Here is a 27,918-nt window from a genome sequence, read left to right on the forward strand (position 1 = left end):
TTTGAGCAAAACCAAATCAAATTTAATCGGATTTTAAATGCAAAAGTAAAAACAAATGAAAACACAAAAAAAGCAAAAGAAAATTAAACAGAAAACTCAAAGTTTCAAGGCAGTTTTGCAGAAAACTTTGGGGATTAATTAAAATCTTAAAGTCTACTAAAAAAAAATCAAAATTTTGTCTTTGTTAAATCTCTAACTTGCATGTTTTACTGTACTCTTCTGCAGAATGTTCAGTATGTAAAGCAGAACAAACCTCCTATTAAAATACAAACAAAAAAATCTAGCACTTCTTAGAAGGGATGCAAAAAAGTTACAATGCTCAAATGTTCATAACAAGGTTTTATAAAAGAAACCTAAACTCAAGAATCCGTACTAAAAATTATATTTGAAAGGAGGTTAAATCTTGCCACGTTTCTGATCACAGAAACCAACGCACCAGGAGGTACTGTCTGGAGATAAGAACTCTGAGGAAGTTGTTTCACACCTGGTTTGGGAGTTTCATCATTTTCTTTACTCTGCTCTCTCCCCAGAGTCTCTCTGAAACTCTTTGGTCCATGGTTATTGGAATTGGGCTTTTAATTTTTTTTTTGCTGTTTTTTTCAAAAAAAGGAAAAGAAAGCAGAAAACTAAAGAGCTTTCCAGTTTGGTGTTCTGTCTATCGATCAACCAATTTGGTCAACGAGGTTCTAAAACACTGGCACGTTTGCATTCAGACTGTTTTCTACAAAATTCATTGCAATTTGGGAGATAGGTGACAGAAGCAAAGTTTGCTTCTACTTCCATATTTTGCTGAGCTAAGTTGTACTACTGCTTGGTAGGGTTTAGGCCTTGGCCAGGCCGATTTCCTGTAAGTCTAGTTGCTATCATCAATTTACATCTTGCTGGGGGGTGGGAGTGGGGTGGGGAATGCTCTATTCAATCTGGCCCTTCAGCAGAACCCACAACTGGTCTCTTAAGGGAAAGTATCTTGGATTCGGTTTCACTGCTTCCCCAGAGATCTAGCTGGTGACATCAGTTTAGATTTCGGGGCTCAACGGCAGAGAGTGAAGGGAACCGCTTAAGGGGGTATCTGAAACTAATAGAACATCGCAAGACTCTTTTTTAAAAAAAACAAACATTTGAACATGTCGGTGGCATCCCAGAATATAAAACCCTTTTCCACTTCTCGTTTAGACTAAAGACACACAACTTTTTTTTTTGTGAAAATTGGCGCAGAAATGAGTCGTATGCTAAACAAAAACAAAAAAAGTTTCAAACTTTTCCGTCAATTATCTATTCCATACAAAAAAAAAAAAAAGCCACGAGCGAAGTTATTTGTGGGACTTGTTGGTTTTGAAGGAAACCTGCAAGATTTTGTCCCCCAAGCGGTAGCCGTTAAGACTCGCTATGGCCATGGCGGCTTCTTCATAGTTTGTCATTGTCACAAAGCCAAAGCCTTTACACTTGTTGGTGTTGAAGTCGCGGATGACTTTGACGTTAGTCACCGCGCCAAAGGGGCCAAACATCTGCCAGAGGATTCCCTCATCGGCATCTTGGCCGAGGTTGTAGATGAAGATACACCAGCCTGAAGAGGAGTTTCCTGGGACATTTACACCAGAAAGCCCACTCATGTGATCTACACCCATAGGAGAGAACCTAGCAAATAAAAAGCACACAATAGTTCATGTAAACAAAACAACAAAATAAAAAAAGAGTCAGTTCAAATCAAGCAAACTTGACACGGAATCAAGATTCAAGGAACATTGAGGGGCGATAGCTGTTGGGGTAAACATTGGTGGGCCCCTGGTGAGCAGAACTGACCATCAAAACTTCAGGGGGGGGCTCGAGGACACCTTAACGAACAGCTTTTGCGGGTTACGGGCCCACTTTGTGAGATGCATGAAGAGTCAACCTCAGCTGGCAAATACGTAGGTATGTATGGGTACAGGCAGAGAGAGAATTTAAAAAGCGGGGCCAAAAGGCTATGAAATGCAAGCGCTCCAGCATGCAACATTTCCAGGCAAGTCCCAATGTACAGAAGGCACTCTGTCCATTTACAACAGCGGCTATAATGTGAAAGAGATCTTTCTAGTCATACAAGGCTAAATGGACCCTTGCATGAAGAAAGCCTATGGTCCTGATCAAAGTAGCATGCCAAAGCTATAAAGGCAGAGTTTCCCTCCAATGAGTCTTCTTGGGCGTGGGTGCCTCTGCTCATATCCTGCACATCTCTGAACATAGCCCCTTCCATTGCACAGCCCCGAGGCCCCACTGATTAGTTTTTTGCTCCCTTCTTCTGGGAGCAGACCTTTCAAGAGGATGACTTGGTGGGAGGGTCAACAGTTCATGCACCCGGCAAAGCAAGCTTGAGCCCACAAAAGCTTGTGACACAAAGGAATACGTTGGCCTGGAAGTCCCTCTGCTGTCCTGGAGGCACCAGGCAGATAGCACTACCCCTTCTGATATTTGCCAGGCTGAGGGCGTCAACCAAGAACTACTCCTCCGCAAGGCCCGGTGAAGTGAGTACAAGCAGACACAGGGCACATGCTGCTCGTACCCACACCCCATCTGTTGTGTGTGTGGGAAAGCCACCAGCAGACTGCCTCCCTACTTTAGATGGCGGGCACAGCACCATCGGCAGGACTCTAACACATCTCCACATCCCATTCTTTCCTGAACCACGGGGACCTGCCTCCTTTGCTGCGCTAGCTTTGGGGAACGCGTCAGATGACTTTTCGCGGTCCTTCCCAGATTCTGTAACCTAAGCCTGCCTTCAGGGCTGGGTGGACTCTCGGCTCAAAACGTCCCCAGGAAACGTACCTCAACCAGCGTAGGCATTCTCCCCTAGCAGTGCCCTCCCAGTTCCCAGTAAAAGTCTCCCACAGGGTTTGGCCATCTGGACCTGACTTCTGCTCTGACAGGTGGCCACACGACAGATGTTTGTGCTTGGGCACTGCTGCTGTGTTTGGAACAAGGCGGCAGGCCTTCTGCCAGGGGGAGGCAAGAGGATCGTACCGGAGCATTTTAAAGACTGGTGAACTAAGGCTAATCCTTTGGGCAGATGAAATAGGATCTCTACCAAGCAGAACCGGAGGGGCCAAAGGGTTGAACGGCTAATCATTCTCTGGCTGTAGATACAGCAGCTTGTTAGGGCACTGCTACAGAGTGTTCTCTCGACCAGGAAGAGCAACAGGCCAGTGGCGTACAAGGGGGCACCAGACCCTTTATATGACCAGATCAACCTTCACAGTTCAAATGTCCCTCCAGACCCTGGACGAGCCACCAGAATATACTCCCTCTTTGCCTCCTATGTGTGGCCTCTCTTTCCTATTTAGACACCACAGTTTGCTGCGCCTCTCTGAATAAGGAAGCGGTTGCCCTCCAAACAACAACTGGATCTTCCACTTCAAACTGTGGCTTTGCAATCAAGGTTTGGAGGCCCAAGCGCTAACCGCAGCTTGTTGATTCAGACGTTGCAGCAAACCAGCGGGCAGGAAAGGGAAGCCTATGGCTTGTTCACAATCCTCAGAGTGATGGGCTTTGGAGGGCTATCTGAACCCAGACATTAACTCCGATCCTGGTCCTGTTCAATACAACATTTCAGGCTACAGGTCTCATGCCCTGGCCAGAATACGGTCAAGAAATGTAACACAGAGGGGGAAAAACCATCTACATGGAAGAGGCTGAGTACAGGCAGATAGAAGAACATGTATTTATTTAACATGTAACAAGAATTCTAGGACAAGAATTCTGAAAATACCCATCTGACTCTACACTTCTGGAGAATGAAAAATTAAAAAAAAAAACATGCAAGGGTTTCCACTGAAGAGGTAACTATTAGAAGGAATTTACAACAAGCATTATGTGAAAATGAGCAACGACTTGAAAGGGGTGGGGAGGAAAACAAAAAAGAAAGACAGGAGCCAATGGAGTAAGAAGCCAAAACCAGAGAAACAGGAAGTCAGAAGAGGGCTACCTTGCGAAGACAGGGCTGAGGTTTTCAGATGCGTACACAGTGAATTTAGATTCTCAAAAAGGCATGGTTCAGACGGGACAGTGAATCATGGCTTGCCGCTGTGTGATGGAGCGGGTGCGGGTGCGTAACAGAGGCCAATGCGTCCCCATCTCTGCTCAGCTACGTTTAGACAACTAGCTGCCTTTGAGGCAAGTCAGAAGTGGCAAATATACATTCACACCAGCAAGCTATGGCTCGTGCTCCCCTGGTGCCAAAATTCCGACAGAGGCTTGATGGCGGGGAAGGAGCCTATCAATCTGAGGTCCCCCAGGTGACCACGCCTTACATCTAAACCATGCCAGCAGCTGTCCACATGGGATACACAGCGGAAGTATAACGTGGAGCTTCCGGGGAAACCTGATATACCCAAACTGCTTTGGTAGTTCCTAATCAAGAACTGCCGAGTAAACCTCTCGAATGTTGACCCTGAACTGCTATGGATTAACGCATTCACCCCCTCTAAACAAACTGCTAATTAAGTGGCTGCTGAATAATTATAAACTATCTACAGTGTAATTATTAATACTTCAGTCAACAGAAAGTCAACTAGTTGCTATGCAGCCTATCTGGAGAAAGAGCGCGAGTCAGAGAATCTGCTAGCCGGTTTGATTAAGTTTTGAAATAAACTACTAAATGATTACTTTATCAGGATCATTATTATTAGACTGCAGTCATTCTGGCAACGAACTAATGGAGAATGCACAAACATTGCTTCAGAGCTTGCTTTCTGCTGATGGCGTGGGATCATTAGCTGTAGATAAATCGGAGCTATTTTGAATAAGCTTTTTGAGTAATACTTCATTCTTCGGGTAAGCCGTGGTAGCCAAACTATGTTCTCAGGAACTCTGATGTTCACTGAAGTGGCTGCTCATGATTCGGGACAGCAGCAGAGCTGCTCCTGAAAAGGGCCCCAAGAGGGTCAAGGCAGTGGCACAGCATGTACTTGGCAAAAATAGGTTTTGTAGGTTCAATCCTCAGGCATCTCCAACTAGAGGAGGGCCTAAAGGAGGAGGACGCCAGAGTTGCTGCAGAGAGAAAATAGACCATGCCGGGCTAGGCAGACCAATGGACTGATTTGGTGGAAGCAGGGCTTTTTTTTGTAATAGGAACTCCTTTGCATCTTAGGCCACACACTCCTGATGTAGCCAATCCTCCAAGAGCTTACAGGGCTCTTCATACAGGGCCTACTGTAAGCTTTTGGAGGATTGGCTACATCAGGGGGTGCGGCCTAATATGCAAAGGAGTTCCTGCTACAAAAAAAAGTCCAGGGTAGGAGGCAGCTTCATGGGTTCGCATGCCCGCCTTTACTGAATGCTCCTCATGGGGAGGAGGGTTGTGCGTGAGGGGTTGGCAAAGCCCAGCTGGAGGAACCAGCTAATCCTTGAGACGGCTTGGCCAACAGGGTGCCTCGTCAGCCAACCTTGTGACCTGCAGCGGTGGGAACCCGCGAGCGGGCGACAGCATGCAGCATAGCCAAGGACGGGGCTGCTAAAGCCTCACTCAAAACGCTGAAGTGAGAAAAAGGCAAACGATTTTTGTCGAAAGGAGAATCAATGGCGATACGTAATTGATTTTAAAAAGTGCTGGAGGGCACTGTTCCCGTTATGTCCCCCAACAGCTTTACAAAAATTAATCACAGAGCAGCCAATATGGAGGGTACCTGGAGGACAGGGCGTGATAGCAGGGCCTACTAAAGCAATGCAAAGTAACGTGCATGCTTTCACAGAGGTCTACTTCAGGCCAGATGTTAAACAAAAAAGGGGCCGGAACAGGGTGGGTGAAGAGTGAGAAAGAAAGAAGAGGCTGATTAGAACAAAAAAAAAGGGGGGAGGGATCAGAACTACGGTTTGAAAAACTGGTAGCTGCATTCAGAGTGATTAGAACTGCAATAGCAAATATGTTATTTTTGCTCCAGCGAATTTAAAATCATGGGTGCTGGCAGCAAACAGGCAATTTTGGAACTGGCTGGCCTTTTAGATCTTGGACTGGGATCGCTGCTGCTTACACTAGTCTGCTATTCGGTTTAAGAGTCCCTTTCAAGGAAGGTGGGATTTAAAATAGCTTACGATATACAGAAAATACTTTTACATATTTAAAAGCCTTACGTTTAACCGGTGCCTTTGCGTTGCTTGTCTCTTTCAGGGGCGGGGCATCACAGCCTGAATGTCTGAGCTGCTTTCAGCACGGGTTTTAAATACGAAAAGCAGTTCTTAAAAGAAGCAGAAATTGCTTCCATTTAGGCTCAAGGCTGGTTGTTTTAACCATTCCGGACTTGTGCCCTTCCTCAGAACGAGAGTCAGACACCCAATTCTGCTTGTAATCTTGAAGTGACATTGTTGTTTGAGGGACTGTGGGTTGGAGTCCGGGGATCCGTTCCACTAAAGACAGCGCCTCCTCTTGTACAAGAGGCTTAAAAAGTACCACTGCCAGTTGAACAGACCTACAGAATCCACCCTGTGTTAGGAAGCATCACACAGACAAATGTTTCAACCTTTATTAATGGGAGGAAAGGTGATCTGCAGGGACTTTTTAATCTTCTACCGGGGGGGGGCGGGCAAGAGAGGGGAGAGAAAAGGAGAGAAAAGCTCATGGAACAGAAGAGAAATGGACATCAACAGTGATTACTGACACAGCTGGGGAAATACATATTTCACTCGGGTGATAATAGTAACTCAAACGGCAATTAAGTTGGAAAGAAAAAAAAATATCTCGAAAGCTAGGTTATAGACGGCACCTCTAGAATGACACAAAAATGCACTTTTAAAAAAAAGAAATCTAATGGAAGATGTTGGAGGTGCAATTGGGGCCGAGGTGATGGTTTCCACGTGAGCTGTCGAGAAACATGGGGAAAAAGTGGTTAAAGGAATACCAGAAATCACTGGATACAAAACTTACATTGAATCCTAGCTTGACCTTTTGGGGATGTTTAAGAAGGATGGTACCTGTTGGATCAGGGCTTTTTTGTAGCCGGGACTCCTTTGCATTTTAGGCCGCACACCCCTGACGTAGCCAATCCTCCTGGAGCTTACAGTAGGCCCTGCACTAAGAGCCTTGTAAGGTCTTGGAGGATTGGCTACATCAGGGGGTGTAGCCTAATATGCAAAGGAGTTCCTGCTACAAAAAAAGCCCCGCCTGTGAACAATGCATGGCTTTAGAGGGGATGGAAGACCCTAGTCATGGCTCAATTCACACACATGGTTAGGCTGAAGGAGGGGGAGACAATGATGGGAAATCGACCCAAGAAAAGTGGTCTCCATTCCCTAAATGACTGGAATGTAAGAGGCTTACAAGAATGTTAATCCTAATATTTGGAAATGCAGAATGTTTACTTCGCTATTGCTTTCTTCTCTCCCTTTTATCTAACTACCGGAAAGGGCTTTTTTTTAATTTGAGGGGGGGGAGGGGAAGTGTCTGAGGATGAGTGGTAATGATTCAAAAATAAAAAAGAGGCGAGAGAGGAAGAGAAAGAGAGAGGCACACACGCAACACAGAGCTTCTGACCATTTTTTTTTTTTGTCCTTCCTAACCTACCTGAATCTCTGAGCCTGATGGTGGACGGGCCCCCCGAACCGTCTCGCTGGCGAGTGGTACAGCTGTGAGAGCAGCGCCACGTTCTTGTTCTGATTGGGATTGGCGGCAAACTTCACGGTGATGGGCTCGGAGGATCCAGGAGGCTTGTGGCCGTTGAAGTTTGAAATGGCCTCTTCAGCCTCGGACCGCTTGTCAAACCGGATAAAGGCAACCCCTCTGGAAAGACCTTGACGCCAGTAAGAACAAAGACAGAGTGAGTCGTTTTTCCTCCTGCCCGCCTCAGCCCAAACACGTCCTTCTTGCCCGGACATTTATAAATGGCAAAGAAGAGAAGAAACAAACACAGACTCTAACCGGTGTGATAAGAACATAAGAGAAGTCATGCTGGATCAGCCAATGGCCCATCCAGTCCAATGCTCTGTGTCACACAGTAGCCAAAATGCCAGACGGCATCAGGTCCACCAGTGGGGCCAGGACACTAGAAGCCCTCCCACTGTTCCTCCCCCAAGAAACAAGAATACAAAGCATCACTGCCCCAGAGAGTTCCATCAATACCCAGTGTCTAATAGCCACTGATGGACCTCTGCTCCATATGCTTATCCAATCCCCTCTTGAAGCTTGTTATGCTTGCAGCTGCCACCACCTTACTGCGGCAGTAAATTCCACGTATTAATCACTCTTTGGGTGAAGAAGGACTTCCTTTTATCCGTTCTAACCCGACTGCTCAGCAACTTTGAGTGCCCACGAGTTCTTGAATGTGAGAAAGGGAGAAAGGGACTTCTTTCTCTACCCTTGCTATCTCGTGTGGAATCTCGTAAACCTTTACGACGTCACCCCTCAGTCGACGTCTGTGATGCCCAGCTTAGGCTCAAGGCTTTCAGTGGGCAGAGGTTCAGCATGTGCAGCTGAGAGAAGAGGGACTGAGGGTACAAGATTCCCACTCCTCAGATTGCTCCGGGACCCCAGAGTCAGGTCGCCCACCTATCTCATGTTGGTCTCATAGGAGAGCAAGGAAGCAGCCGGTATGATGTCCATTGGTACCAAGCCAACAGCATAAATCTCAGGCTAGGAGCTCCCACAACAGCTGTATTCCTCAGTTACTTTATTTGCTTGACTTGAAATCATAGCAAGCGCTTTAGTGGCTTCCTAAAGAGGCCGTTTATCCTTTAAGAATCGGACAAGTTCCTTCCTCAGTCCATACTGTGTCCATCTCCGTGGAACTGAATTCAACTCCTTGCTCATACAAGAAGGAACTCTGTGCTCTTGGGCCGATCACCGCCTCTTAGGTCAGGGGTTCCCAACGTGGTGCCAATGGGCATCTTCCCTGGTGCCTGCCAAGAATTTTTAGAAAGTGGGTGGTGCTGGATGGGGCTCTTACTCAGCAGGGGTTCTGATTTTTTTTTAAAAACGCTTTTGGCAGCAACTGCCCCTACAGCACAAGATAATTCATGTGTAGGCAGGACAACGTTTTGAAACAACACGTGCATTTAAATAGGCATCCTGTTAAACCTCAGTCGCTTGCATTTTGCAGTTGATTCCACCTCCAGCAGCAGCTATGTTGCTGTTGATTTCATCTCCCATTGCGGCCATTTTGCAGTTGCATCAACCACCCAGGGTCAGAATCTGAAGTTGCCCGCTGGTTCAAAAAGGCTGGGAAACTGCCCGGCCCTGGATAGCCCAGGCAAGTCTGAGCTCATCAGATCTTGGAAGCTAAGCAGGGTCAACTCTGGCAAGTATTTGGATGAGAGACCCCTTTGGAATACCAGCAGTTGGAAGGCAGGGGCAGACTTATTCTCTGAATATCCTCCAGGACCCCAGTAGGGGTCAATCACCAGAGGTCGTCATGACTTCCATGCACACACATGCACAACAACAAAAAAAAAAGGTTGGGAACCCCCATCTTAGCTTATCCTGAAGACGCTTATAAAATTCCAGGGAAGTGCACACAGGACAACATACATTTGTTTCAGCAATTATTTTAGCTTGCCAGATTGCTTTCAAAATGGACCACAAAAAATGTTTCTGGGAATAACTAAGAACTCTTTTCAGTGGTCAGTCTTATTGTACCAGAGCTCCCAAACTATGCACATTGTCTCAAGAGCCCCACACTTCAGATCGTTACGGCTCCCCTCTCACAGATAGAAAACAGCTCTGGAAGTGGTTTTTTGTGTGTTCTGTGTGGGATTTCATTGACAGGACCCATCGTTCCATTCAAGATCAGTAGGGACAAAAGGGCTAAATCCCGCAAGCCTCTTTTCTCCATGCTAGAATTCTTTATGGGGAAAGGTTCCTCATCCACCCCAACTCAGTGCATACACAAATCCTCTTTCAGGTCATCCTAGGCACAGCCTAGGAAAGACAGAAAGAAGTACAACCTGATTTGGACTCTGGGTGGCCACCCTTACACAAACAGGTGCCCGCCAAGCCAGTGGAAAGCTCCCCCCCACCCACCTCAACCTGCAGCCGCAGTGCTGCCGTGCATACCTGTAGTCTGGTCAACCAGCACGCGTGAGTTGATAATGCGGCCAAACCGTGAAAACATGTCCTCTACATCTTTCTGTGTCATCGTCCTTGGCAGTCCGCTGATGTACAAGTTTGCGTCTTTGATGACCTCAGAGCTCGGGCGGGCATACGACACCTGTAAAGGAGAAAACCCTTTAAGCTGAGTTAGTGTGAGCTAACTCAGGTTTTTTAGCCTCTGGCTCACACACTTTTGCTGTAGCTCAGGAAAAACGACTCCAGAGCAAGCTACTTTACACAATAGCTCACAACTTTAATGCCAACGGCTCACAAAGTAGAATTTTTGCTCGCAAGACTCTACAGCTGAGAGGGAGCCTTGCTCTTGATGTAGGAAGAGGAAAGAGAAAGGAAGAAGGAAGAAGAAGAAGAAGAAGATATTGGATTTATATCCCGCCCTCCACTCCGAAGAGTCTCAGAGCGGCTCACAATCTCCTTTATCTCCCTCCCCCACAACAGACACCCTGTGAGGTGGGTGGGGCTGGAGAGGGCTCTCACAGTAGCTGCCCTTTCAAGGACAACCTCTGCCAGAGCTATGGCTGACCCAAGGCCATGCTAGCAGCTGCAAGTGGAGGAGAGGGGAATCAAACCCGGTTCTCCCAGATAAGAGTCTGCACACTTAACCACTACACCAAACTGGAAAAGGCATGTGCAGCTCTAAGCCATCTGCATGCTCACAGCCTTCCTTCCTAGGCAGCTGTGCCTTCCCCAGCCCTGTTTGTATCACAAAGCCACAAAGGGCTGCAGCATGACAGGAAGGTACAGCCTTGCTAAAACCAAACAAGCATGGGTCTAGGTCTGGTGAGACCCTTCTGGACATGTCAGGACAGTGTCCTGCCATGTATTATTTCTTCACGCCGTATGTCTACTGGGGCCTCAACCATATATCCATGTATCATCAGTGATGCCTACATGCCTGCCGTAAAAGGGAGAGGGGGACAGCTAATGTCTTTGTAGTGTCCTGCCTTTCTAGTTCGATCTGGTGCTCTTTGTAGCCATGTAGCTTATCGAGTTGTCAAGGGGACCAGAATTTGGTGCCTGAGAAAGGAGCCCGCCTACGACCAACAGATGTGAACGACCTTGTAGGTGCAAAGGGAAAGGAACGTAGAGCCTCCTGAAGATATATAACTTATGGTGTGAACAAAGGGGGAGGGATTGGAGGAACCAAGATTGCCTGCACAATTTGACTATATTCTTCTTCTTTGTAACTGTTAGCTTCATTCCTAGCGAGCCAGCCTTAAGGCCAAGGATCTAGCTCCTGAATCGAGTCTAATAAACTCTACCTATGTTTTCACAAGCGAGAGTCGTTTGATTGGTACCTGGTTGAACTTCACAGGACCTTACTTTCCAGCTACATACCACCTGTGGCTCCCTGGTGGCAGAAAGGCAGGACCCTTGCAACAAATAAAGTCACGAAGCTTCAACACCAGGCCGAAAGAACTGGGGTGGAGGGGGAATGGGAAGGGGAGAGGTGTCATCCAGCCATTGAGAAACAAAGAGGTCTAGAAAGCTTTGGAGAAGCAGGACACAGACACTCTGGGAGAAGGATGACTCCTGCTGGCCTTAGCTAGCTGAGTTACATTCATGTGCTATTACCTTGATAGTCTTGGACTGCAGTCTCAGGCCGTTCAGTGTGTTTATTGCTCTCTCTGCATCCTTCGCTGTCACGTAGTTCACAAAGCCATAGCCCAAGCTGTGCCCTGTCAGGGAAAAAGACATTTCAGAGGCACACAATTCTTTGGGTCCCAAACCAGCTACACAATTCTTCCTTTACAAGTCTGTTAGACCCCCCCCCCCCCCTCCAGTCCTCTGTCATGATCCTGGGCCTAGTGAGGTCTACAGGCTCCAGAGAAGCCTTCCTAGTAGTAGCTACAGAGGACCGACACTTCCCAGGATCCCCTGTTTTGGAGGGAAAACTGGCCCAGAGAGGGGTGGGACCTGGGAGGAAAGTATAAAAGGGCCAAGCACAGGAAAAGGCTGCAGGAGAGATCCCTTACTGTCTGGGTTCTCACGTCACAGTTAAGAGGTATTTCTTAATAAGGAAGATACAGGGGTGGTTGGATGCTCTGGGCCCTCCCATGCAGACCCTGACCGGAGTGATTGCAGCCAGCAGAATGCCCTCCTAGGCCCTCACTGTGTGACACCCTCTATTACCTACAAAGCTGATAGCTTCTAGAGCAGATAACTGTCAGATACTTCAGGACCTTTGCAAGAGGCTACTTAAAACGCTGAATGGGGGTGGAGAGAAGAAAAAGAGCCATGCTTTTTGTGCTGCTGTTCTGAACCATGCCAGCAGCTTTCCTGGAAGAGGGGGACTAGGCAAAGTCTCGACAACAAGCAACACAAGACACCAGTTACTGTTTTGGACAGCCTAGAGGCATCCAATAAATAAATGTAAAGTGATATAATACGTGATATAAGCAGTTGGCCATTACTTATTAAATTGATGGATAGGAGATTCAGGATTTTTAAAAGTCCTTTGCATATAAGAATCCACTAATATATGATATGCGAGATTAGCAAACAGTCAATGGTTAAAGGGCGGGGAGAAAATCAGGCAAATTCATGCAGGAGTTCTATCAATGGCTATTAATCACAACAGTCAGTCAGACCGCGCCTTCATGTTCAGAGGCAATCGTCTCCGACTGCTAGAGACCACTGAACCACAAGGGAAATTCTTCATGCCCTACTTACGGGTCTCCCAGCGCAGAAGACTGGAATCAGACTGCTGGACCAGAAAGGGTTTGGGTAACCCGGAAAGGTCATTATGTTTCTCTACGATAATAAGGCTTGCCTCTACACTAGGTGAACCAACCAAACCAATATGGTGTCGCTCTATGCTTTAGGTGAGGCAGAAGAAGGCAACTGTCTGCAAGAAACTCCTGACCAGTCAACGCAGGGTCGAACTTAGAGGCAAACCCCGCACCTCAAATTCAGCAATTATTTTTTTTTTAATCAAAGTATTTTTACTGCCATATTAAAACTTGGCTTCACGAACACCCACTTACATGCTCCACCTAACAGGCTGCATCCCACGGAACTGCTCCAGTTGTGGTGGCACTTTGGTGAAAGAGGCTCGTTGTACAAGAGTGCCAGTGCTACTGGAACCAGGGCTTTTTTGTAGCAAGAACTCCTTTGCATATTAGGCCACGCACCCCTGATGTAGCCAATCCTCCAAGAGCTTACAGGGCTCTTCTTACAGGAGGATTGGCTACATCGAGGGTGTGTGGCCTAATACGCAAAGGAGTTCCTGCTGCAAAAAAAAAACCCTGAGAAAAACCCCCCACAGGCTCCAACCCACCTAAAGAGTGTTCTTCCATGGCAAATTTGGTGTTTTAAAAAATGCAGTCAAATCTCTTGCACGGCAATGCTGTCCTTGGGTATTGTTTTTTTTAAACACACGCACAATTTACCTGCAACTTTGTCACGAATCAGCTTTGCAGACTCCACTTCTCCAATGCTGCTGAACAGGCTCCGTAACTCATCCTGGGTCATGTTTTGAGGGAGGTAGTTAACAATTAAGTTTGTCCTCCCGATATCGTCCCTGCAGTCCTCAGCCATGTGATCTTCATAACCATTAGACATTTTATTTAGAAAAGGAGCCTGTCGGGAGACAAAAGAAAAGAGCCCTTGTTGAGTCCTGGGATTTTAATTTTACCAAATAAGGCACGGTTGAAGCCGATAAGCCAAAAAACAAAGGAAAGAACAGTGTTCCTAATAATACGCCTGCTATGGTAAAACAGATTGGCTGAACTGCACACTTCAGAGCTGAACGATACAAATACGTCTACAGGACAAAAAAAAGAGCATGGAACACAAAACATGAATTCATTTGCACATTCCTTCAGTCAACAGGGCTCTCTTTCCTACAAACTTGGGCTGCAGTGTGTGTGGTGGTTACAAATTTTTCCAACTCACACAATAAGGAATGATCCTGCAACAATCAGGTTGGCCTTGCCCATTATTGATTGCACCCCAAAACCGCTCACGAGATTCATTATGTAACACCCTTAAATATGAAATTACAAGGGATTTTTAAAAGAATGAGGTCCACAGAACTGCTGCATACTCAAAAGCAATCCAGAGATTCTCCATCTTCACCTAATATCAGCGTCAAGCTCCCTGCCTCCTAAAATTAACCACACCTTTTCAGTGAGGTGAGAAACTGAACACGCACACACAGAAATCCCATTCACCAAATTCAAAAAGGAAACTAATACACGTCAGTGTAAAGTAGCTGTTCCAGTTACTATTTTCTTCTTCATCATCACTGTATGGCAGTGTGTGTAGCAGGGGTGGAGTTCTAGGAGAAGCTCCTTTGCATGTTAGGCCAAACACCCCAGATGTAGCCGATCCTCCAAGAGCTTACAAAAAAGAGCCTTTTAAGCTCTTAGGGGATTGGCTACATCAGGGGTGTGGGGTCTAATATGCAAAGTAGCTCCTGCCTGGTGTGTAGTATAGCCCGAAGAGCCTAAGATTGCCTGACAAGCCACAAGTTCTAGCTCTTTTAGTATCATGTACCACTAGGTGGCGAGCTAGACTTGTTTTTAAGGCAGGAGACATTTCAGAGGGTGGTTTTGCCATTGCCTGCCTCTGCATCATGACCCTTGTAGTCCTTGAAGGTTCCCTGCTCAGCTTCTGAGATCGGGCTAGCCTGACATACCCAGGTCAGGGAGTTATTAAGCTGAGCACACTTCTTGGACAATCACAAGGTAGGAGTGGGTGCCAGAAGATATGCCGGTCTTCTGTGTCGTAACAGTTAAACACTATGCACGGTGTTCTGTTAGCAGATGAAAAGGCTGGCAGAAAAAACTGTAACTCAGTGAGCATGCAAAGAAAACCCCCAACCCACCCTCAATACAAACGGCAATGAGAACTCTATCTTTCCATTCCTTCCCCCCCCCCTTGGGTGAAAAGCAAAAGGCCTGTCTCCCCATGACACAATGAACACACGGGTCACTACTTGAGATGCAAAAATATCCTTAGGACAACCGCATAAACATGGGGTGTGAGCATACACCCATGTGTCCATTACTTTCCTTCAGCCTTTCCATCCAGCCCAATGCGCTCCAAGGTTCTCCATCTTCTCTGCATGCCTTCCTGATGGCAGAATACATTTTTGCTCAAGAGAAGGGATGCAGCCCTGGGCCTGGCATGGAGAAGGTCCCAGGTCTAACCCCTGGCATCTCTGGATGAAGGGTATCAGCAAGGCTTGGAAGCCTTCTGTTTGAGAGGCTGGTGCTTGTCAGAGTAAGCAGGCTGGGCCTAGTCTGTCGGTCAGCCTTCTGGACCCATAGGCAGGCTGGGGACCTGCCATGTTTCTCAGTGGTGCTTCAAAGAAAAAAACAGAAAATCCAACTATTTCCACGAGAAGATGATGATGATTATACTGGATTTATATCCCGCCCTCCACTCCGAATTTCAGAGTCTCAGACCGGCTCCCAATCTCCTTTACCTTCCTCCCCAACAGACACCCTGTGAAGTGGGTGGGGCTGAGAGGGCTCTCACAGCAGCTGCCCTTTCAAGGACAACTTCTACGAGAGTTATGGCTGACCCAAAGCCATTCCAGCAGTTGCAAGCGGAGGAGTGGGGAATCAAACCTGCTTCTCCCAGGTAAGAGTCTGTGCACTTAACCATTACACCAAATTGGTTCTCACAGAAACTGGACTCCCACACCAAATTGCCTCCCACAGAAACTTCAACAGCCCTTTGGCCCAGACTAAGTTGCTGTGTCTGTTTCAGCGTCTGAATGCCAGAAATTACAAGAAACCTGGATATTATAGCTTTTGGGAACTTATAACAAACACCTCTCTTAAACATAATAATGTTCTTAGGTTAGCCCTGGACTCCAGCCAAGCCCCTTCCCAATCTCAGAAAGCCAGTAGCTAAAAGGAACTGCCTTCCTCCACACCCCCTTCAGCACTGGAAGGGCCCACCCAGATCTAAGGGAAATTATGGGTAGGTGGGCAAATGAAAATACTACTGTGGGAAGGCACCAGCTACCACACTGTAAAAACCAGAAGTTCCCCATATTTTAACTACACCACCCCCCAGTTAAAATGAAGTTGTCATGTCATATTCAAAATCCAGTCTCCTCAACACAGTCCGACGGGTGCTTACAGGCTCCACCTTGAAAAGGGCCCTGTTGTATTTGTGAAGGTGGATCTTTATACTGCCCCCAGTATGCCTCTTAGGATAAAAATCCAATCTCATAGAAAAGCCCCTGGGTTATGGTGTCACTCCTTACAGCGCTGACACCCCACTGCCACATTCCCAAATGGCAAAAGCAATGTACCTTGAATGTCTACAAAGCATGTGGATTTTACTAGAGCAGGGGTGGCCTTTCACACGTACTATGTGGCTCCTGAAGCCCCCACTGCCCATTGGCTGGCTTGGAGAATTCATTTAAAGTTGCTTTCTTCCCCTCTCCCCCATCTATTTGCTTTCTTTCCTCCTTCCTTCCTGTCTTGCTGCTCTCACATGGCTGACGTTCATGTCTTGCAGCTCTCAAACATCTGATGTTTATTTTATGCGGTTCTTACCTTAAGCAAGTTTGCCCCCCCTCCATACTAAAGTCATTAACTAGAGCTGGTAACAGACATATCACTGAATGACAGCCAAAGGCTAAGGCAACAGCATGTCAGAATGATCAGTCCCTAAACCATGGTTAGCCGCGATACCTCCCATCGGCTCTATGAAGGTTGTGCACAGTATGCTCTTCAGCCTCAGAGTGACTGGCTCTGGAAGCTTTCAGGCAGCTATGCTGAGCGAACAGAGAAATCCTGTAAGCAGCAGCACCCGTAGCTGGGTCATCTCCAGCACAGAGGATGCAGGCAGCACAAGAAGAGTGCTGTGGCCAGTATGGGAGGCACGTCTAAGGGGATGCTGGCGCCATGGCAACAAGTTGGTCTGAACAGGATTCCAATTCCTATCTGTCTACTGTGCTTGTCCTGCCCTTCCTCTATAGCAGTGTCAATGGCTGCTCCTTCCTCTGCTTATCCTCACTGTGACCCTGCAAGGCTAATTAGACAGCAAGAGCGTCTGTCTAAAGGTCAGCCAGTGGGCTTCTTTGTAGAGCAAAGATCTGAATCTGGGTCTCCCAGATCCTGATTCAGCACACAAACTGAGAGCCAGTCTGGCATAGTTGTTGGGACTGCAGACTCTAATCTGGGAGAACCGGGTTTGACTCCCCACTCCTCCACATGCACCTGCCGATGTGACCTTGAGTCAATCCTGGTTCTCCCAGAGCTGTTCTCTCAAGAGCAGTTCTCTCAGAGCTCTCTTGGCTCCACCTACCTCACAGCGTGTCTGTTGTGGGGAACATAAGAGAAGCCATGTTGGATCAGGCCAATGGCCCATCCAGTCCAACACTCTCTGTCACACAGTGGCCCAAAAAACCAAGTGCCATCAGGAGGTCCATCAGTGGGGCCAGGACACTAGAAGCCCTCCCACTGTGCCCCCCCCAAGCACCAAGAACACAGAGCATCATTGCCCCAGACAGAGTTCCAACAATAGGCTGTAGCTAATAGCTACTGATGGACCTCTCCTCCATAAGCTTATGGAAAGAATGGAAGGAAAAGGAGACTGTGAGCCACTCAGAGACTCTGAATGAAGGGTAGGGTATAAATCCAATCTCCTCTTCTTCTAACTACTACAACAGCTTGCAGACCTTCAGCAGGGGCAGGCTGGGAATCAAGAGTCTAGAACAGGCCTCATTTGCTGCACCACAACTCCACACCACACCTGGGAGAGCTCTACTTCTCAGCAAGTTCCCTAACCTGGGCTTGATGCTGAGAGGGGTACAAATGCATTTCCCATATTAGATACCCACTGAAGGGGAAGGGAAGGCTAACATTCTCGTGAATGGGGTCTGTACTTTTCCTTATTACATTTGAACTTCACACGGTCATTTCCCACCATGGACTTCTTGCATTCCATGGCTCTTTGAGCCTGTTTATTATTTTCTTCACAATTTATACGTTCGTGTGTGCTTGCCTGCCTAGTGATGATCCACCCACATGCACTTGACTGAGTGGATCTAAGTCCACGAAAGCTTCTGCTGGAATAAAAACTTGTTAGTTTTCAGGGTACCAATACACTAACATTACTACCATTACTACTCACCTGGAACTGCCTGAAGACAAGATTTTCAGCTCTGCCTGGGGCAAAACCAGGGTAATTTGACAGGCTGAAGCAATACTGTCCCTATCGCTTGATGTTTCTTGCTGGTGGGCAACTCCTGCTGTATACCAAGAACGCATAGGAGTGTGTACTGTGTTGCTTCTGTTACCACAACATTCATGCTCTCTGCCACTCAGACGGAAACAAGGGTGAGATGTCAGTCACCCGAGTTTCAATCTAGCTGGGTCTACCCTAAGAATGGATAGTGTCGGCATGAAGGTTTCCTTCCAGTCCCAGACATCACTTGGGAAGTCGTATCACTGGCTCTCCTGCTCCATTCAAAACACACACACACACAATACAGAACCAGCTCTAATTGACATCAATCTTTCCATGTACAAAAGCCCATTTCATGCTCCGTGGAGAGGAGGAAGTGAATTTCACAAGAGCTGTAGAGGGACAAAAAATGCATTGCTAAGTTAAAACAGAAGAGGTCTTTCAGCAGGGAAAACGACAAAACGTTAGAAACGCTGGATTCCACAGTCCAGCAATTCTGAGTCTGTTGCCTTGTGCATTCCAGCTCTTTCTCTATAAGATTAAAACGGAGGCAAGAATTTGGAATGCTCACGGATTCCCAGGATTTCAGGGCATATTCCAAAGGGGGTAGGGGGAGTTACATTTGTTGCAATCCCATTCAACAAGAGGAAAAACAGAACAAGAAAGGAGAGACTATAACAGAAGGCATATCCTGATGAATATGTTTATTGTTCTAGCTAATCGTGGGACAAAAATAGAATTAGCAGAAAGCGTACCAACAGGACCTGGAATGAGAAAAAAAATATTCCTACCATCTTATTTATCAGCTACTGAGTACTAATGATCATGGGCAATTTAGGCCCAGACATCGAACCAGAGCTGCTATCTACTTACTAGAGACCAAGCACCCAGATCTTTGATTTACTTCTGAGTAAACCTCTCACAAAGTGAAAAGATTCTCGGGGTGTAGCTTGAGTACGAACAGGCATGCTTTCCTTTATTTAAAATTTATACCCCACTTTCAGGGGGAGGCAATTTTCCTCTGCAGAACTTGACAGAGGTCGTTTGGTTGAAACGCAGGCTTCTTGGAGAACACCAGAAACACATTCTGAAACAGGTGGGTCTTCTGACCTTGCCCAGACAGAAGGCAGCTCCCAGCTGGATTCTTAGCAATAGGTCAGCTACAAGATTGGGGGGGGGGGGTAGGGTGAGGGGAAAAATATCACCTTGGAGATTCTCCCCAGCTGTCTGGTATTCCTGCTGTTACAGTCCTTATGAATCCCAATGTAACAAAAATGGGTAAGTCTTCTGAGCAATCTCGGAAATTAGTCCCTCAAAGATACCGGTTCACCTACCACCAACCCGCACTCATATACCTATGTTAACACATTAAGCTGCCTTCTACTGAATTAGACTGAAGAAGATTGCAGATTTATACCCCACCCTTCTCTCTGAATCAGAGACGCAGAGCAGCTTACCGTCTCCCCCCACAACAGGCACCCCGGGAGGTGGGTGGGGCTGAGAGGGCTCTCACAGCAGCTGCCCTTTCAAGGACAACCCCTGCAATAGCTAGGGCTAACCCAAGGCCATTCCAGCAGCTGCAGGTGGAGGAATGGGGAATCAAGCCTGGTTCTCCCAGATAAGAGTCCACACACTTAACCACTACACCAAACTGGCTCTCCAGTTTGGTCCATCTAGGTCAGTATTGCCTACTCAGGCTGCCAGCAGCTCCCTAAGGTCTCAGGTAAAGGTCTTTCATGTCGTCTACTTCCTGAGCTTTTTAACTGGAGATGCAATGGACTGAACCTGGGACCTTCTGCATGCCAAGCAGATACCCTTCTACTGAGCCACAGTGTTAATCATTTGTGGCCTGGAAAGGACGGGGGGAAAGGTACTCGCAGGACAAAGGCAGCTCAACATACAGGAGGGCTGAGGTTACAACCTCCGATGAGATGATGCCAAGTTCTCAAAAATTGCTTTGTGGAACCTGCAAGACTTTTAGCTGCTTGAAACTAAGATAGCAAACAAAGATAGCAAACTAGCTGTAAGATAATTTATTTTATTTCCTACGAAAGTATCACTTCAGACTACTTTGGGTAAGCTTCACGGCAGAGGGGGGAACTTGAAACCAGACCCCAGTTCTAATCTGAGATTCTAGCCACTACACCATACTCTTCCATGAAACTAGGTTTCCTTGCATTGTTTCTCAGCCTAACCTGCCTCACGGCACAGTTTGAAAATTAAGGGGTTGGTGGAAAATTAAGCTACATGTTGTCCAGTCTGCCCATTAAGATCAGCCTCACAAGATGTGCTCTTCATGCCCGTCTTCAGAGGGGAGTGGGTGGCAATGAGCGATGGGGCTTTTTCAGTAAGCAGCACCTTGCTGATGGAATGCCCTTCCCTTGAGTCTCTTCCACTCTTCTTTTAGGCACGAGGCCAAAACATTTCTGTTTACCCTGACTTTCAATTAAAGACTTGGTCTTTTAACACCATATTTATAGTGTGCTTTTAGACTAAAAACTGTTAAATTACCTTTAAACTGCTCAGTGTTTCCGAGCTCGAGCCAGGTTTTTAATGCTGGGTTTTTAACTGACAACTTTTAAGGTTTTTATTAAATTTTGGAAGCTGCCTTAGGCAGGTGCAATGTAGAAAGCAGCATAAAAATGCTCTACGTAAATTATAAATGGCATGATTAAGGGAGGGAAGATGCTTTTCTGTGCTGGGAAACTCATTCTGTTGGTAATACCACCCTGTACAAATCAATAAAATTATTTTCTGGCTATCAAGACCTGAAAATAATGCTCCAGACTGTGCGAAGAGCAACCAGCATACTGGCTTAAGAAAAGCAAAAAGGTTATATATATGAAATAACACCTAGAGCAAGAAGAGACATTTGAAGTGAACATCCCCACTATTGTCTTGCTAAGCAATTTAAGAAGAGCAAAAGAGACATTAGAGGGAGGCAGAACAAGGAGGCTTGGTTTTTATACCTGTGGCACAGAGTGGTAAACCAGCAGTACTGAGGTCTGAACTCTCTGCTCATGACCTGAGTTCAATTCCGGCAGAAGTTGGATTCAGGTAGCCAGCTCCAGGTTGACTCGGCCTTCCATCTTTCCGAGGTCGGTAAAATGAGTACCCAGCTTGCTGGGAGGGAAGTGTAAAAGACTGGGGAAGGCAATGGCAAACCACTCTGTAAAGTCTGCCATAAAAACGTTGTGAAAGCAACGTCACCCCAGAGTCGGAAACGACTGGTGCTTGCACAGGGCACCTTTCCTTTTCTCTACCTTAAGGAGTCTTAATGTGGGTTACAATTGCCTTCCCTTCCTCTCCCCACCACTGACACCTTATGAGGTAGTTGTGGCTGAGAGTTCTGGGAGAACTGTGACTGGCTCAAGGTCATCCAGCAGGCTTTGTGTGGAGTGGGGAATAAAACCCAGTTCTCCAGATTAGAATCTAGCCCTCTTAACCACTACACCATGCAGGTTAAACATCAGGTACCAATATTCCTCTCGGCAAACAAAAAGGTTTACTAAGGCATGGATGGTTTTCAACGCCCCAAAACTGAAAACTCAGCCCATTCTAGCTGTCAACTTTAACGTTTAACAGCGCTTGCACTTTTAGAGAGCACACACACACAGTATCCACAAGATATGTTCTGAGCTCATGATTGTTCTGCACAGCCCACACAAGCGCGCACACAATGCTCTCTCCCAAACCCAGTTAGCTTCTTTGCAGCGAGACAGCCGGCTGCTTCCAAGAGGCCTTCGCTGGCTTCCCAAAGTCACCAATCGATCATCCGCACAAACGTGCGCCACCACAGGGCTAGATACACCTCTCTGAGACCAAGACTACAGTCTTAATGGTCAGTCTTGGGGTAGCAGAGTTTGGTTGCCATCAGGGTTGGAGTGTAGGGAGACTTCTTTTTTTTTGGTATTTTATGCACCTGGAAGTCATGACGACCTCTGGTGACTTGACTGCTACTGGGGGCCTGGAGGATGTTCAGGGTGGTGGCTGGATAAAGCCTGTCCCTGACTCCCAACTGCTAGTATTCCAAGGAGGTCTCCCATCCAAGTTATTTGCCAGAGCTGACCCTGCTTAGCTTCCAAAATCTGGCTTGCCTGGGCTATCCAGGGCAGGGCAAGCTTAGGGAGAGTTTTAAATAGTTTTATTGGTTTTAACTTGTGAAATGAATGTTGTTAGCTGCCTTGAGTCCGCTTGCGGAGAGGGCGGGATAGAAATTTAATGTAATAAATAAATAAATAAATAAACAGGTGGGTGGCATCTTGCAGGTTTTATGGTGTTCAACTCGCCCCCAGTTTCTAGGCTCCAGTCAATAAACACCAGCAAAAACTGGACACAGACGGGGTTTGGACTGGAATAAATCTTGTAGTTATCTATATTGCAAGCTGACAAACCTCAGCAGAGAGAACTGCTGTTCTTCAGAGACCTTCATGTTATGTCTTCCCGAGTGGATTTAAAACTGAAAGCTGCCCCTTAAAAATGTGCTGCTTCAGCAGCACATCATTACTCCGGGCTGGATTCCGGTCCTTGGCTGCCGAGTACCTTCTGTATACCCTGTTCTGTCCCAATGCTTTGCATTCTTACAGTGTTAAGTTTTCCCAATGATGCTTCTGTTATAAAATTCAAGTTGAGACTACCAGCTGAGAAGCTTGGAAACTTGGGATTGAGGTGTTCACAGTATGACCTCCCAGACTGAGAGGAACAACCCTGGTAGTCTTCTGCTATTGGCAATCAAGGGGAACAGTGAAAACGGGTCATTTCAAGGGTTTATACACATGGCATTTAATATTTCTTTTATCACCATCTGAATAAATTCTCCAGAAAGCTACATGCCGTGATAACGCAGCACTTTTCCTGACCATTCTCTATATAGCAGGGGTGGCCAAATTGCAGCTTGTGAGCCACATGTAGCTCTTTCACACATATTGTGTGGCTCTCAAAGCCGCCACCACATCAACCAGCTTGGAGGAGGCATTTGTCTCTTTAAATCACTTCACCAAGCCAGCCGGCAGCTTGGAGAATGCATTTAAAGTTTAAGTTGCTTTCTTTCCATCTCTCCGTCTATTTTCCTTCCTTATGGTTCTCAAACACCTGATGTTTCTTGCAGCGTTCAAACATCTGACATATATTCTACGTGGCTCTTAGTTTAAGCAACTTTGCCCCCCCCCCCCCCCGATATATAGAATGAACAATAATGACCTCCTTTGCAGGACAGCTGCAGTAGAGATTAACACAAGCAAGTCAGTGTGGGGTAGTGGTCAGAGTATTGGATTAGGTCCTAGGAGACCTCCAGGTTCAAATCCTCATTCAACTGTGAAGCATGGATGACTGCTGGCTAGTCTGCCTGACCTACCTCACAGATTGTTGCAAAGAAATGCGCGGGAACACATGATGGAGAAAGCCATATACGTTGCCTCGAACTCCTTTGAGGAAAGACAAAATTGAATAGACGGATAGACCATGTGTGTGGCACGCTTTGAACTCTCTAAAAAGGCTCCATCTTGCTGGAATCCAGCTCCAGATGGAAGATGGAGGGAGGGGCTTGACGGGGATGGGGAGGACAGGAAACAGCCAGGCCTCCTTCCCTTATGGCTGAATCCAGCCCCGGCTGAAAACTCCTCTCCCTCCCCCTTCTACCAACGAGGCCATCTGAGGAAGCCAGGCAACCCTCTGCTGTGCCTGGATCCAGATCCAGCTGACAAACTACTCAGCGAGCGACATTTTAAACTAGATTTTAATTGGCGCCCCTACTGGGCTTGGGATTTCCGCTTTGACAGCTCTTTTGGCTGAAACACTGATAATGAACTGACTAAGGACCTGTGACCAATCATGGGGGGCTGGGGTGGAGAAATAAATACTTGGGCAAGTTCCCCCAGAACCAAATCCCCTTCATTCAAGATTAGAAGCTTAAGTATGCCAATTCCTTGCCCCTTAAACAAACAAAATTTGACATAGGGCCTTGCAGCTGTTAAGGATACGTTGTAAGCTGCCTTCAGCTAAAATTGGGACAGATGGAATGCAAAGTTTTTAAAGAGTTCTAAGCTTCCTGGGGAGCAGTGCAAATCTACTAACCACCTGGCACTGTGGTGAAATATTCCATGAAAGAAAGAAGGCTACAGAATGAAATAAAAAGGAAGAGGCAGCTCCTACTTTTTATTTCATTCCTAGCAAGGCTGAGGGCTGCTTGTTCCATAGCTCCAGAACAGTGTGCATGAGAGAGAAATTGCTTACAAGCAAGGTTTCTCCTGCTGCCTTCCTGTCTTGAGTGCCTCTAAACATGCTTCTGTTTGTAATTTCCCCCACTTTGTTTTACTGCCACTTTAATTGCATTTTTAAAATAAGTTGTAGTTGCAGGCAATGCTCCCTTTAAGCTGCGGAGTCTTGTGAGCAAAAATTCTACTTTGTGAGCTATTGGCATTAAAGTTGTGAGCAAGCGATTTGGCTACTGGATAAATTAGTTTGCTCTGAGGCCATACCTCCTGAACTAAGACAAAATTGTGTGAGCCAGAGGCTTAAAAAATTGGCTCACACTACCTTAGATTAGAGGGAACACTGGTTGCAGGCTGATCCTGGAGTTCCAAAACGAAAGTTGGTGTCTTACCTAACAATGTTACAGTAATCAGAATTACTATCATTCTAATCTTAATGCAATTGCCACTCTAATGCAATTGTTGCACCATCACAGGCAACTATTCTTCTATTACAAGGATTATATTAAAATAGTTGATGACTGAAGAATAATTTGGGCTGTTTTACATAAATAAAAAACGCTGCTGCTTCATGCAACAGGCCATCCAGCAAAAATCTTTTGGGAGCGGTCACAAAATGCTCATTTTCTCAACAGACCATTTTGTTTTGTCTGTATTTTTAAGCTCATGCAACTGAGTTTCCTAGGAGTGCCCTAGGCAAACAGAAAACCCTACCTGGTCTGAATTGATTCACTGGCCTGATGACAGAGAAGTTAATGGTATCACTTCTATCAGAAATGATGATACACATCTAAATAGCTAACAATGATTAACCTGAGAGGCAGTTAGTGATGTAACAGTCAGTGTACTACAAGAAGACTGAGACAATCTTGTAAGTCAGCTCACTAACTATGCCATTGCTATGCAAAGTTATGCCTTTCAAAATTCACCGTGTCTGTTTAGGACTGCCCTGTGCATAACCATGGACCAATCAATTTCTCTTAGCATAATCCACCTCAGAATAAAACGAGAGGGAGGGGAGAGAACCATGTCAGTCGCAGCTCCCTGGAGAAAAGGTGAAAATGCGTTAATAATAATGTGCTGATACATAATAGTAACAATGACCAACATAGTTTTATGCAAGATGTCGCCCTTTCCCTAATGTAAGAATGCTGGCTTACCCTACAGGGCCCTTATGAGGATCAGAAAGGTAATGCTGCTAGGTATCTTAGCCTGTTGCCATAAGCATGGGAGTCTGGTAAGCTTTCAAAGCACTGCCTTACCATAGCAGATATTTATATGATCCAGCATCCATTTCACCTTTAACATGCTGCAATGCACAGCTGATGCTCTTTTAACATTCTACAAGAACTATGCATGAGGCTCATTATTATTAGCAATGACAGCATGGGCGCCTTTCTCAACGGGACACTTTCCTCTTCCCCAACAATAAAAAGGCAACATCCAAATAAAGAGAACATCCATGAGATGGCAGCTATTCCAGTGAAGTGACAAGAACACCAAGTACTCTTAGCAGCAGTGGTAGAAGCCACTTCAGCCTCAGCTTTTCCCCTCTATCTCCTACTTAAAGCAGGCTTGGCTTAACTCACAGAGCGGCTGTTGCAAAACATCACCTCAACCTACAATCCTGACCCACTTTTTCGAGAGCGTGCTCAGAATGCGATCTGAACTCTCTAAATCAGGGGTGTCAAACATGCAGCCTGGGGGTCTGAATCAGGCCCCCAAGCGACTGGCTCGTCTGCTTCCTTCTCCCTCTCTCTTGCTTCCTTCTGCATCTCAGCTTCCTTTACAAGGCTTGCTCAGTCACACAGAAGAGCTACTGAGCCAAGCCTCTCTTCCTTTTATTGGCTGAGGATCCTCCCCCTCCTGGTCCCCCGCGGAAGGAAGGAAAGAAATACAAAAACACCTTTAAGACCAATAAGTGCTAATGTTTTAAGGTTTGGGATTTTTTTTTTAAAAAGCTTTACTCATTGTGTCCTTTAAAAGTTTATCTCTGCTACCTAATCTTAAATAGGTACACACATTTATGTCAGATCCGGCCCCCATAACAAATGAGTCTGACACCTCTACTGTAAATAAATGCTACGGACAACAGTACTAAAGAGCTGGGTAACTGCGGCTGCCTCTACCCCACCTCGACGTAGCAAATGATGCACTTCGAGCTTCCTAAAAGACGTGTTATCTGTTGCCCAGTAAACGCCACACTCATCTCGCCATGGAGCCGCCGGAGAAGGCTTAGAAAATATCGACAAGTACAATTATTTAAGCGTTATTACTGTTATCAGGATGATGATGATCCAGACGGTGTTAAGACTCCCGTGTCCATCTTTTCTCTATCCACTAAAAAGGGGAGCCTCAGCCCACCTTAGAGCGGGCTTGCTGGCCTCTGGTCCAACCTTAGATCGAAATCCTCCCCCCACCCCCCGGGGGCGCCATAGTTATCCGGCCAACGTCTAGCATCAGCAGCTCCCATTCATCTTTCCCCTTCGCCGCCTCCTCCTCCCCCCCCCGACCAACAAAGGCTCTGGCCCCACCCCCTCCCGAGCCCCCACGCGGGGGGGGCCTCCCCTCAGCGCGCGCGCCCCGCTCCCGGCCACACCCCCTCCTCTGCGTCACAGGCCCGGCAGGCCTTAGGCCGCCTCTGTGGCTGTCGGCGGTAGCGGCCTTGTTCCAACGGCCTCGGCGGCGCCTCGCGGCCTCACCTGACGCTAGGCTGGAGCTCCGGCAAAGGGGGGCGGGAGAAGGAGGAAGGCGGGCGGGGAGGGACGGGGGGGCGACCGGCCGGGAGGGGAAAAGGAATCGGCGCGCCTCCGTCGGTCCCGCACAAACGAGCCGCTCCGCTCCCTCAAGCCAGCAGCAGGAGGAGGAGGTGGTGGAGGAGGGAGGGCTGGAGCGCCGAATGGGCACGCCCCTTCGTCGAGCCCGCCTGCCGTCGCCTATTGGCCGCGACGGGCGTCGCTGGAGGCGACCATTGGAAAGCAGCCGCGCCCGTCAAGGAAGGGGCGCGGGGGCTTGTGGGTCCGCGCATTGAGGGAGGGACTGGTTAAGGCCTTGTCGCCGTTCCCCCTCCTTGACTCTTGGCGCGTGCGCGGTGACGTTTGGCGTCGACTCAACCGGCCGGCCAGCCAGCCTGCTTTGCTTTTGCTCTTTTGGCTCCGGGAGCGGAGCTGGGTTGGCGTCAGATGTGTTGGCTGTTAATGTTAATACCGGTTTGCTGTTACGTGTTCCAGCCAAAACACAATGTAGGGCTTTTGCCTCCTTCAAACGCTGGCTTCTCTAAGGCCTCATTAGCTGAACAATTAACGGAACAATAAATTAGTCAATTGACTGGATGGTTCATCGCAGGAAGATGAATGCGTGCCGGTGACAATTAATTGAGCAGTTCTTCAGGGAGATGACCAATTAAAATAATCGACGTTAATGGAATAATTTGCTCTTGCGCTTGGGACTGACCAATCAATTGAATCAATCTATGAATTTGCCATTCTA

The 27,918-nt window shown here is 47.0% G+C and overlaps 2 protein-coding genes across 3 annotated transcripts in view; one reads left to right on the top strand and one right to left on the bottom strand.

The window, feature by feature from the left end:
* Positions 1 to 27,367, bottom strand: ELAVL1 (ELAV like RNA binding protein 1). 2 transcript variants are annotated; one of them, XM_060232636.1, is made up of 6 exons: positions 27,132 to 27,367; positions 13,456 to 13,645; positions 11,639 to 11,742; positions 10,010 to 10,163; positions 7,526 to 7,751; positions 1 to 1,635 (listed from the first exon to the last, which is right to left on the bottom strand). In XM_060232636.1, exons 2-6 carry the CDS (start codon positions 13,625 to 13,627, stop codon positions 1,311 to 1,313), a joined length of 981 nt encoding a protein of 326 aa, XP_060088619.1. In that variant the 5' UTR covers positions 13,628 to 13,645; positions 27,132 to 27,367; the 3' UTR covers positions 1 to 1,310. The 2 variants fall into 2 exon arrangements, with proteins under 2 accessions (XP_060088619.1, XP_060088620.1); XM_060232637.1 differs by lacking the exon at positions 27,132 to 27,367 and having other exon boundaries at positions 13,456 to 13,659.
* REEP6 (receptor accessory protein 6) overlaps positions 1 to 27,918 on the top strand; it is a 518,143-nt gene that overhangs the window by 95,608 nt on the left and 394,617 nt on the right. The gene's annotated exons all lie outside the window — the stretch shown is intronic.

Source organism: Heteronotia binoei, chromosome 2 (assembly GCF_032191835.1).
Source record: "Heteronotia binoei isolate CCM8104 ecotype False Entrance Well chromosome 2, APGP_CSIRO_Hbin_v1, whole genome shotgun sequence".
Taxonomy (NCBI): domain Eukaryota; kingdom Metazoa; phylum Chordata; class Lepidosauria; order Squamata; family Gekkonidae; genus Heteronotia; species Heteronotia binoei.